General features: G+C 43.0%; 1 protein-coding gene across 2 annotated transcripts in view; it reads right to left on the bottom strand.

The window, feature by feature from the left end:
• cep135 (centrosomal protein 135kDa) overlaps positions 1–12,295 on the bottom strand; it is a 29,867-nt gene that overhangs the window by 1,629 nt on the left and 15,943 nt on the right. For both annotated transcript variants that reach the window (XM_002934671.5, XM_031895409.1), the window contains exons 16-25: positions 7,953–8,068; positions 7,094–7,248; positions 6,917–6,972; positions 6,070–6,238; positions 5,556–5,666; positions 4,819–5,004; positions 3,977–4,186; positions 3,084–3,286; positions 1,619–1,723; positions 1,331–1,486 (exon numbers count right to left, since the gene is read on the bottom strand). In XM_002934671.5, the coding sequence (XP_002934717.2) occupies positions 1,331–1,486; positions 1,619–1,723; positions 3,084–3,286; positions 3,977–4,186; positions 4,819–5,004; positions 5,556–5,666; positions 6,070–6,238; positions 6,917–6,972; positions 7,094–7,248; positions 7,953–8,068 (1,467 nt within the window). The remainder of the gene's footprint in view (positions 1–1,330; positions 1,487–1,618; positions 1,724–3,083; positions 3,287–3,976; positions 4,187–4,818; positions 5,005–5,555; positions 5,667–6,069; positions 6,239–6,916; positions 6,973–7,093; positions 7,249–7,952; positions 8,069–12,295) is intronic.

Raw genomic sequence — 12,295 nt, 5'->3', positions numbered from 1 at the left:
CATACCTGGGAGTCATTTATCAACACTGGACACATTTGCCCATGGGCAGTAACCAATCAAAATGTACGGATGGAGCAGACTTTTTAAGCATCTGGCACATAGAGCTCCATACCTTTGTCCAATGAAATTAAATGTATTCTGTCTGTCCTTGCATGTGCCAATAACTTGTGGTTAATCTTGTTCTACTGTTTACTTTGCTATTTGTTGAAAATGAAGCCTACTGAGAGCAGACACTTATAAGGGTAATATGGCTAAAGTATAAAACAAACTGCCTCCCCTACACTCTAGATATTAACTTTGAGAACAAAGAAATAGCAATGATTTGATCCAGTGTCCCTTCTTAGTGGACTACCTCTGTATTCAACTTCTGTATTCTACAAAGGAGGCAGAGCTGCTCATTATTCCTTCTCACACTGGGAGGGATTCACTGCTGTCGTGTCTCACAGATCCAGTGAGGACTGGGATATGTAAACCCAACACCACACAAAACTTTACATAAAAAAAAAATCAATTTCAAAACAATAAAGCTGTGTATTAACTGCTAATATAATTACTTTTGTAACAACAGCAGCAACTGCTCACCTGCTGGTCAGTTCCAATGCTCAGGAAAGAGATGGAAAAAAATGGAAAGAGTCACCTGAGGCTGATCATTTTCCTGAGCAGAGCAACATCAGAACAACATCAGAACAGTTCTGTTTCCCTTTAAAACATATACCCCTCAAATAAGTCATGTAAATTGCAAAAGTGCTTACAAAAGTGGTTGATATGTCAGTGGACACAATGTTTGATATGTCAGTTCCTTAAACAGATAAACTGTAATGTAAAATCTGCTATAACAGCCTAGTCTGAACACAGGTTTGCTGTTGTAATGGAAGAGACATTAAAGGATGCACTGGTTTATAATAGCTTTAGAAAAACATTTAATAAAATAGCAATACAAACCAACCATTTATGGAATGACTTCAAAGTATAAAATTCCAATACTGAAATCTGTTTCTCTCTAAAGGTCCCCATACACGGGCCGACTATAGCTGTCGATATTGGTCCCTTGGACCGATTCGGCAGCTAATCGGCTCGTGTATGGGCAGAACAGAGCGGCCTGGCCGACCGATATCTGGCCTGAAATTGGCCAGATCTCGATCGGCCAGGTTAGAAAATCCAGTCGGATCGGGGACCACATCGGCTCGTTGATGCGGTCCCCGAACAGACTGCCCCATAACCACAAATGTAATATGATCGTTTGGCCCCAGGGCCAAACGATCGGATTATCTTTTTTTCAAGTTAGTTGCTACGTGATATCGCCCACCCCTTAAGACTGGGGAAAACCTACTTTTCAGCAGATCTGTCGCCATCTCTATCAGCAGTTCTTAAAATGGAGCGCTCAGGCGACAGTGCAGAAGACTTCATTGTTGAAGTAAGTGGCGATGATGTTCGCACAGATGATGTGGACAGACCATGCCGGCGCAACTCTTGAACTGCGCGCTCTCTGTTATAAGGAAAGGATTACAATTTATTAATAACCACATAACCATTTTGCTGGGTTCCATCAATGATGACTATTGGTAATTAGGAATTAGAAAAAAGCAGAATCAAATAGACAACAGGTTTGTGATGTTACCTTTCAAATCGTTCTGTAGTGAGCTGCCTTTTTGAGACATCATAATCTGCCTGCAGCTGTGTAACTTTGTTTCTCAGCATGGTCGCCTCTCGAGAATGGCTGGTGCTGAAATGAATAAAGATATATAGGAATGATTGAAAAATTATATCAGCTCATATTTGCAAGATGGTTTCATCACCGCTTCAGTAGTTGGCACAACGATTCATGGAAAATTCTGAATTAGTAAGGGGCAAAACCTCTCACAGCAGTGATCTATCTCAGAATAGATGGGCTCCTTAATGGAAAAGTAAACCCTAAGAACAACTGAATGTGCAAGATATTAGCAGCTTAAAGGAACAGTAATACCAAAAAATGAAAGTGTTTTAAAGTAATTAAAATATAATGTACAGTTGCCCTGCACTGGTAAAACTGGTAAGTTTGCAACAGAAATGCTACTATAGTTTATATAAATGAGCTGCTATGTCAACACGGGGGCAGCCATTCAAGCTGGGAAAAAGGAGAAAAGGCACAGGTTACATAGCAGATAACAGATAAGCTTTGTAGAATATAATGGGGTTTTATCTGTTATCTGCTAAGTAACCTGTGCCTTTTCTCCTGTAAATGGCTGCCCCCGTGGCTACACAGAAGCTTTATTTATATAAACTATAGTAGTCTTTCTAAGTAAAACACACCAGTTGTACCAGCACAGGGCAGCATTACATTATATAGTAATTACTTTTATACACTTAAATTTTTTGGTGTTACTGTCCTTTAATATAATGAATCTGTAACAACAGTGCCGCCTGCTGGCAATTTTTGTTCTGAAGCACAGACAGTGGGCCAGAATAAAGTCTGGGGGAAAACTTGTGATGTTTACAACTGATCAGAGAAATATGACATGACTCTTCCAACTTAATTATCTAAGCAGTGCAACATCACAATAAGCTTTTTTTCTGACTTGACACAGGCAGCCAAATGACCATTCATTATTCTTGTATAATGAATTATATGGAGAGTTTAAAACAGCTAACATCTTAAAAAAAAAATTGTAAATGTGTAAGAAAGAGGGATCTGAATAGTTTATTAATTTAAGGGTTTATATTTCCTTTAAAGAGGATGTTCACCTTAAGACAATTGTCAAATGATTGGCTGGCAAGATTCAACCAATCAGATCAGTAAAAATTCAAACAAAGCAGGAGAGAGAAAGCATGTGCAGTAACCAGTTCAGTGTGAACTTCCTGTTTGAGCAGAATGCAGTCCCTTCAGAAGAACTGTCAGCAGCCTGGATCCTGGTCTGTACCTTCAAAACTAAACATCTTAAATAACAAAAATGTTGTTTTCTCACAGGGGCTGTTCCAATTCAGTGAACATCCCATTTTGTTGGTTACAAACAAAGTATTAGTTAGGTATGCCTTTGTTGATAAAACCAAATAGTCTATGCTGTGCTTACTGCGCAGGGATATCATGCAGAAGGCAGAACACTCACAGTTTACTCTCTGAAAGCGTTAGCTTGTCCTTCAGAAGCTGAATTTCAGAATCCTTTTCGTGGGTTGTTAGATGGCTTTGGAACTCCTTTTCTCTGTTGGAGGCCAGAAGTGTTTCCAGATTCTTGATAGTGAGCCGCTCACTAGCTAGTTGTTTTTTCAAGAGCTCTGCTTCTGACTTTATATCTTCCAGCTCATCAAGGATCTGAAGTCAAACAAATCAAAGTAATGTGTTAATAACATTTTGTATGCAATATTGTATTACTGGACAACCTTTTCTTATTCATGCAAATAGGCAATAGAAATTCAATCAACTACATGAAAAATAAAGATTTTACAATTAGATCCACAGCACACACCCCCCACCCCCACCATAACTTATATATAGTACCTTCCAAAGTATATTCACCCAAAGGATTTTAAAGCACAGCTAAGGAGGTTGTTAGTTAAATCGCACTACTGATTAGTTTTGTTCTTGTTGGAACTTCCCAAGGAAAATCAGAATTAGAATCAAGAAATGCCTATGGTGTGGGAGGGAGGCCAAACTGCTGAAAAGAAAACTTATGACTCTAAGCACACAGCCAGCCTCCACTGCTTAGCTAGCAAGACAAGATGTTGATAACAACATGCAGAGGTTTGTGACCCTGACATTCAGCTTGCAGTTTAAAGTGGAATCTCAAAAGATGCAAATAAATCAAAAACCTTAAGTGCCAACCCAGTCTAGTGTTTGCAGATGTATGCTAAAGGAATTATTGTGACAATAGTACAAGTGGTGTAAGTACACAAATGAATGCATTAAAGTGTCAGTGTTAAAGTGTCAGTTAAAGAGTCCTGCAACAATGTTATGTATATTGCCACTACCAGAGCCTGCCTTCGCTTGCTCTTTTACACTCACCCTCTCGTGTTCCATGGTTCTCATAGTCAGCTGCCTGGAGAAATGTTCTTTGTTAGAATCAAGCTTTACACAAAGCTCCCTCACAGAAGACAAATCAGCCAAAATGGCCGTCTTTTCATTTTGTTCATGCCTAAGCTGTTCTTCAAGTTTGGAGATTGATTTTGCCATTGATGATATCTGGGATTCATATGCTTGATGAGCATTCATATGCTGCAATAACAATTATAAGTCAGCAGTTGTTCTCAGAATTAAGAACTAAAAGCTCAAAGTGCACAAGATGCTGACTATTCTATTCCTCTGCCATGCACTAAATTCAGTTATGCATTTCCAAAATACTTCAAAGAGCTCTTTATGTTAAAGGGTTCAAGCTAAAACTGTGTGGAGTTTAAAGGGGATCAAAACCCAAAATGACGATGTAACTTTTGAAAATTACATTAAATTGCAAATTTTAGCGGGTTCTGACATTTTCACATTTCTAGATTGCAAATAGCAGGCTTTTTGCTTAACTGGGAGTCAGCACCCCAAAGGTTAAATAAATAGAGGAAGTGCACAGACATCGAAAATGTTCAGTCAAATCCTATACAATGGTTTACAATTGCTAATATATCAGAAACCACTTAAAATAGAAATTAAACGAAAATTAGAGAACTACACTGGATGAGTTTACACCAACTAATTTTTTTGGGGTTTGGATCCCCTATAAGAAAACCTCATTACTAACAGTTGCAGAAAGAATTCTTTACTATTTGATTAATTCGAATATTAAAACTGACCAGCTCACCTGATTCCCAGTCAGTTTGCAGCTTGTGCATCATTAGTTAGAGCTCAGAGTGCAGACTTACCTCTTGGATTTCATTCTCTAAGTGCACCGCTCTCTCACGGAGATGTCTCCTGTCCGTATCCACAGAGAGTAACTCCAGTCTTACTGAGCTGCTCTCACCCTCTGCATTTTGTGCTTTTGATTCCCACTCCTCTGCTTGACTATGTACCAGCCTAAACTGATCCAAAAGATCTCTGTTTTCTTGCTCCTGGTGGTATAAATATATAAAATTGGTACACAGATATAAAGTGGGTAAACATAAGTTGGCATGTTTTACCGTTCCCTACAGATTAAATTTATTCCACAAACATGAAATTCCATCTGAAGTGTATGAGGCTTTTAGCTCTCACATATTTTCTTCCCAAGTTGCTCTTTTGGGTCACTAACCAAAGAGTATTTACCTCCTAAGTAATTTACCAACACAAAGGGCTATGGGGAATAGCTGGATTGAAACTTGTGTATCGAATTTATCGCTGGTTTATATTATTTATATATTAAGCTACATATTAAAGATAATACATGGGTTAGTAATTTCAACTAAGGAAGAGATGGTCTATGGAAAAAGATAAACTTTATTGTGACTTCAAATATCCACTTTTCTAACTCAGTTTAAGGGATGCAGGAACCATGGGGACATGCTGGGGTAAACCCTATAGAGACAGGTCAATAAGTTAACCTGAAGATATTCAGAGCACATGTGAACAGTATCTGAGTAAACAGATAGTTTTGATGTGTTCCCCAAAAAGTTAGAATGTTTACCTTGGAAGCCATTAAAGATTCAATTCTAGAAACTTCAGCTATGTAACCATGAACCCTCAACTTAAGTTCTTCTTTCTCGTGCATCACAGTTTCTAATTCTAATGTAACTGCCTGTTAATAAAAAAAATAAAGGAGGAAAAAAGTTGTAAATGTTTATGCAGTTAAAATTACTGCCTTGCTAGGGCAGTCTCTACATACACTGTTATAGCAGATGCTTTAGAGGGTCAACTGTTGTAAAGCAGACTCAAGAAAGCCATACATGTGTTGATCCTGTTTGGATTCTGACTGTACAGAAGGCTATACACAGTACAGCCACATTTCCAGCAGATGATCCTATTGCACTTCCTCATCTGCAGAGGAACAATACACAGAAATATATGGTGCAGAGGCAGATAATATATTCCAAACACATGCAATTGACAAACCAATAGATTCAGCATTAAAGTCTGGAAAACAAAATTTTGTAAGTGTTTGTATGACATTTAGTAAAGTTATAAAGCATAGATGACTCTACCTGGGCTTCTCTCGCCATTGTGGCCAAATCATCTTGCAATCTTCGGTTTTCCTTTAGACTAATTTCCCTCAGCCTTGCATTTTCTGTAAGTTCAGATTGGACAGAATCAAGCTGGCGACGTAAACTTGCTAATTCTCGATCTTTATTACCAGCAGAGTCCTTCAACTGGCTATTTAGTGAAAAAAAAAAAGTTTATTTACAACAGCATAGATATGATGATTTCCTAATTAAGCAAACGGTTACTGGGCACCTGAAAACTCTAGGAGTGCACCTAATGTGTGATCAATAGACTGAATACAGAGAAAGATAGAACACAGTTCACCAAGGCCCCAGGGTTGAAGATAAAACATAATTTTTATTACTGAGCTAAAAAGTACTGTAACATTTAAAATTCTTGGTCCCCATATTAATTAATTATTGCAGACTGCACCTAGCTTCATTTACTAGGTAGAGGCAGTTCAGCATCTACACAACCATGTCTAGTTCTGATCAGCTATTACACCCACTCACCCAGGATTCATCCCTGGGTATATAATGGCTCAAACTGGCATGTATCCAGAATTACTTTTGGAAACGTTCCCACGCCAAGATATATACTAGTATATCTCACCAACATAATTCATCGACACCAGAGACCTTATTGCTAATTACTGAACTAACTTTGCAATTTACTATGGCTGAAGGATAATCAGTCAGGCAACCTGAATTCACAAAAAAAACCTCCTTATTTTTTTATTATTGCTGAGGTGCTGTGCCCTCTCCTCCCTACAGGTAAAAAGAAAACCAGGCCACGTTGAATCAGTGTACACAAGTGCCTATGTTTAAAGTGAGAAAAACATGAACTTACTCAAGGCTGCTCTCCAGGTCTGAAAGTGTCAGTCTCAAATTGGTAATTGTTTTTTCCTTAAAAGAAAACAAGTATTAAAATCACATAGGTAAACATAGTGTGCCACTTGCAAGCGTTCCTCCCCAAATATACAGTAGAAGAGCTGGCACAGAAAGGGCAGGGAAAATGACCACCTACTTTATTAGCAACGTTATCTTCTAGACATGCAATCCTCTCAGTTTTATCATCTACAGCTTCCTGCAGGCTATCCTTCTCCTTATCCAGTACAGAGACAGTCTTTCTGAGCACATTCATTTCATCAGTCTGTTTGGATATCTGAGACGTTAATTCATCTGCAAATAAGAACAAAAAAAAAAAAAAATATTGCAAGGGCAGGTTTTTAAATTATATAAGAAAATAATATTGTAGGAATACAATCATAATGCAAATTAAAATTAATTTTCTGCATGTCAATTGCTTGTGTGATACATATAATTGCTACTTGACTCATGTTTGTTCATAATAAAAAAAATTAAATATGGATATTCTGGCATTCTGCTTAGAGCACATTACAGGGTTACTTTAATAGATGACTGACCATTTGGAAGTCAAATTTGGGGTAATTAAAGGTAATTTAAATTACCTTTAGAATAATTGTAGCTCTGTAAGCATGGGAGAAAATGCTCCAAAATTAGCCCTATTCTCTTTGAAAATATTCTTTTGGACTTTGTAATCCTTTTAGAAATTTCAAAAGATTCAAAATCTACGAGAACATTATGCAAACACATCCATTTTCTAGTGTCACTGGCCCTTAAACCTTGCAAGTAACACTTAATTTCTAGCATTAATAAAGGGTTACTAAGAACGTTGATGGACAAATAGCACCATCTATTTTGAAGACCTGACTAATTAACCTTTATAATAAAACAGCAAATCCAAGTTTAAACAATTACAAAAATATTCTTGGGAGAACATTGGCTTATAGGAATAGCTAGCCTAAGCATTAGGACAAATCAATTGGATATCATGAAATGGACAGACATAAAAATAGATTTACCAATATTTTCTTGCAGAGCTGCAATTTCGTCCTGTGCAAACTGTACTTCACTGGATTTTACAGTAAGGCGATGCTGAAGATCATCTAGAGATTTCTGCAATTGTTCGTTTAAATGCCTAGGACCAAAGAAAACAAAATCTTTATTACATGTAATTCATAAGTTGCCGTCCCCATAAATTTGACTGCGCTGTGCGTTTAACCACTGTAAAACTTAGAAATTACTGTTTTATATTGGGGGCATAAGAAACATGAAGCTAAGCAAGAAGTTTATGTCCGACCCTGCTGAGGTATTCCCTGGCACATCATATTAAAAGGGATAGCTCACTGTGAAAGAGAGATTTTTGTACTCACCGTTAAATCTTTTTCTCTTGTCCTACGATTGGGGAACACAGGCACCATGGGGATGAAGATCCTGCAGCTTGGAGAATGGACACTAAAAGGTTAAAGTAGCTCCTCCTCCTGCTCAGGGCTTCATACCCCCGCCTACTCCCTCTACTTGTCAGTTTGTTTTGTACCGAAGAAGTAAGGGAAGGACCGAGACTAGTGTTGAGAAAACCCCTTATAGGAGAAGGAGCTCCCCCCCCGGGAGACCCCCAACCAGAACTATTAACTGGATATAACTAACCGTTAAACTGTAGTAACGCTAATAAAAACAGGGAGGGAAGGCCTGTGTTCCCCAATCGTAGGACAAGAGAAAAAGATTTAACGGTGAGTACAAAAATCTCTCTTTCTCTTGCCTACATTGGGGAACACAGGCACCATGGGGACGTCCCAAAGATTCCCATGAGGGTGGGACATCCACTAATTATTTGGTGGTTCAAGGAATAACTGTCTGTAACACCTTCCTCCCGAAGCCAGCCTCGGCTGAGGAGAATGTGTGGACCTTATAGAACTTTGAGAAGGTATGTAATGATGACCACACCGCGGCTCTGCACACCTGTTCAGCGGATGCCTGATTTCTCATGGCCCACGAAGTGCCTAGTGATCGTGTAGAATGAGCCCGTACCTGGAAGGGCGGTGGTTTTCCTTTGGTCGCATATCCTCTTAGGATGGTAGCTCTAATCCATTTGGCTATAGTGGTCTTGGAGGCCTTCAGACCCTTTCTGGGGCCTTCCGGTATGACAAAGAGTGTGTCAACCCTTCTGACCTTCTTAGTTGCCTCTATGTATGCCCTAAGCGAGCGTACCACGTCGAGGGTGTGTAGTCTCTCCTCCTGATGGTTCTTGGGATTGGGGCATAGAGAGGGTACCACGATGTCCTGGTTAAGGTGGAACTCTGAAACCACCTTCGGCAAGAAGTCAGGTGTTGGCCTCATGACCACTTTGTCAGCGTGGAATATGGTGAACGGAGATTTGTAAGACAGGGCTGAAAGCTCCGACACTCTTCTGGCCGAGGTGATTGCTAGTAGAAAAACGGTCTTGGCTGTCAGAGTTGGAAGAGGAATGGTATCCAGAGGTTCGAATGGATCCTCCTGTAGTGCCGACAGAACCAGATTTAGGTCCCAAGGTGGAATGGGGTGTCTGTACGGAGGGGCGATCCTCAAGGCGCCCTGTAAGAAGGTTCTTATGTTCGGTCTTAGGGCCAGCTGATGTTGGTATAGGATGGAGAGTGCTGATACCTGTACCTTCAAGGAGCTGAGGGCGAGCCCTTTGTGGAGTCCCTCTTGTAAGAAGATCAGAAGATTGCTCTCTTCCAGGACCTGCGGGTCCCTGCTGTTGGTCTCACACCACGTAATGAATGTTTTCCAAATCCTGTGGTAAATGCGGGCTGAGACGGTCTTTCTTGCTCGCAGCATGGTTGGTATGGCTTCGCGTGGCACTCCTGCCCTGGATAGGACTAGGGCCTCAAGAGCCACGCCGTTAAAGCCAGCGGCTGTGAATTCGGGTGGACACATGGACCCTGCGTTAGGAGATCCTTCCTGGCTGGAAGGGGAAGCGGTTCGTCTGCGGAGAGTTCTATCACTTCTGTGAACCAGGGTCGGCGTGGCCAATAGGGGGCCACCAGGATGGTGCTGGTGCCTTCTCTTCTGATTTTCTTTATGACCCGGGGCAGGAGGGCCAGGGGTGGGAACACGTATGCCAGTTCGAACGGCCACGGAACTACTAGTGCGTCTACCGCCAGTGCTAATGGATCCCTGCTTCTTGCTATGAATCGAGGTATTTTCCGGTTGTATCGTGATGCCATTAGGTCTACTTCCGGTAGGCCCCATCTTGCCACGATTTCCTGAAAGGCTTCTGGGTGGAGGCTCCACTCTCCCTGATCTAGGGTTTGCCGACTCAGGAAGTCTGCTGTCCAGTTGTCTACTCCTGGGATGTGGACTGCGGAGATCGCCGGGACGTTCTGTTCGGCCCATAGCAGGATCCGTTGTGCCTCTGCGAGGGCTCTTGGGCTGCGTGTTCCTCCCTGATGATTTATGTAGGCCACCGCCGTCTGATTGTCTGTTTGGACTCTTATCGGGTGGCCTCTTAGTAGGCCTGTCCAGTGCGTCAGGGAGAGGAAGACTGCCCGAAGCTCTAGGATGTTGATGGGGAGAGAGCGTTCTTCCCTTTCCCAACGTCCCTGGGCCGTTTTGTCTGCCAGTACCCCTCCCCAGCCCTGTAGGCTGGCGTCCGTTGTCACCACTGTCCACTCGTGGCTTGGGAAGGGACTCCCTGACTGTAACCTGGGCGGGCTTCGCCACCAGGAGAGAGATGCCTTGACCTGTGGTGGGACAGATATTAATCTGTCCAGGTTCCGCCGGTCCTTCCTCTGTTGTAGGATGATTAGTCTCTGGAGTGGTCTGGTGTGCAGTTGCGCATAGGGTAACGCTGGAAATGCTGAGACCATTGTGCCTAGGGTCTGCATGCAGATGCGTAAGGGTAGGCTGTCCGCTTGCTGGACTGTGGAGATCCTTCTGCAAAGGGTGGTTGCCCTGTCTGGTGGGAGGAATACTCTCCTTGCAGCCGTGTCCAGTGTGAGTCCCAGGTACTCCACTCTCTGAGCCGGGGTGAGGACCGACTTCCGGTAGTTGATCAGCCACCCCAGACGGGACAGCGACTGGATTAGCATCGTGAGGTGATGGTTGGCTGTTAGCTCTGAGGGGGCCCTCACCAATAGGTCGTCCAGGTATGGGATGACCTTGATTCCCTGAAGTCTGAGGCCTGCCAGGGCTGCTGCCATTATCTTCGTGAAGATGCGCGGCGCAGAGGATAGGCCGAATGGAAGGGCCACGAACTGCCAATGTTCCCCTGTCACACAGAATCTGAGGAACCTGTGGTGGTTGGGGTGAATCGGTACGTGTAGGTACGCGTCCTTGATGTCTACCACCGCCATGAATTCTCCCGGCTCTAGGGACATTAGGACGGACTGTACGGATTCCATCTTGAAGTGACGTCTTTGGACGAATTGGTTGACTGCCTTGAGATCTAAAACCGGGCGATAGGAGCCGTCCCTCTTGGGCACTATGAAGAGGTTTGAGTAGAAACCTCTTCCTCTTTCGGAAGTTGGGACCGGGTGGACCACTCCGGAGAGGACCAGGTTGTGTAGGACCTCCTTGTAGGCGGAGCGCCTGGGTCCCTGAGGTGGGAGGCGTGACAGGAAGAAGCGTTGGGGAGGGGGTTGGGAAAATTCGATTAGGTAGCCATCGGATATGACTTGGAGGATCCAGGGGTCTTGAACCTGGTGTAGCCACACCTCCCGAAAGTGTCTTAGGCGGCCGCCTAAGGGGATGCCCTCGGGGGTGGGCACCCCTTCAGGCAGAGGTGGATTTGTCCTGGGAGGACTTAGAGGTGTTCTTGTTATTGGACCATGAGGTGCCCTGCTTGGCTGGATATCTGGGTCGGAAATGTCCCCCCGACGAGGACTGTTGCTCCTTAGGTGGTGCCTTTTGTCTTTGGCCTTGACGAAAGGGGCGAAAAGATGGTCTACGTCTGAATACGGGTCTCTTGGACCTGTTTTGTGGAAGCAGCGCACTCTTTCCCCCCGTGGCTTGCGAGATGATCTTATCGAGTTCGGCCCCGAAGAGCTGTTTTCCTGAGAAGGGGAGGCTGACCAGAGATCTTTTGGACGCGAGGTCCGCCGACCAAGTCTTGAGCCACAGAAAACGTCTTGCTGCGATGGACTGTGCTGAGGCTTTGGCGATGAGCTTCGCCGCATCTAATGCTGCCTCACAGATGTATGAGTTGGCGTCGGCTATTTGTGATAGCAGTAGTTCGGTGTGTGGATCCTCGGATCCTAACAGTTGGGACACTTGTTCCACCCATACCTCCATAGCCTTGGACACCCACGCTGTGGCGAAGATGGGCCGTAGGGCTGCCCCTGAAGCGGTAAAGATGGACTTGCAGAAGCCTTCCAGACGCTTGTCT

The sequence above is a fragment of the Xenopus tropicalis genome, chromosome 1, assembly GCF_000004195.4.
Source record: "Xenopus tropicalis strain Nigerian chromosome 1, UCB_Xtro_10.0, whole genome shotgun sequence".
In the NCBI taxonomy this organism is placed as follows: Eukaryota; Metazoa; Chordata; class Amphibia; order Anura; family Pipidae; genus Xenopus; species Xenopus tropicalis.
This window is presented reverse-complemented; position numbering and strand designations above follow the sequence as displayed.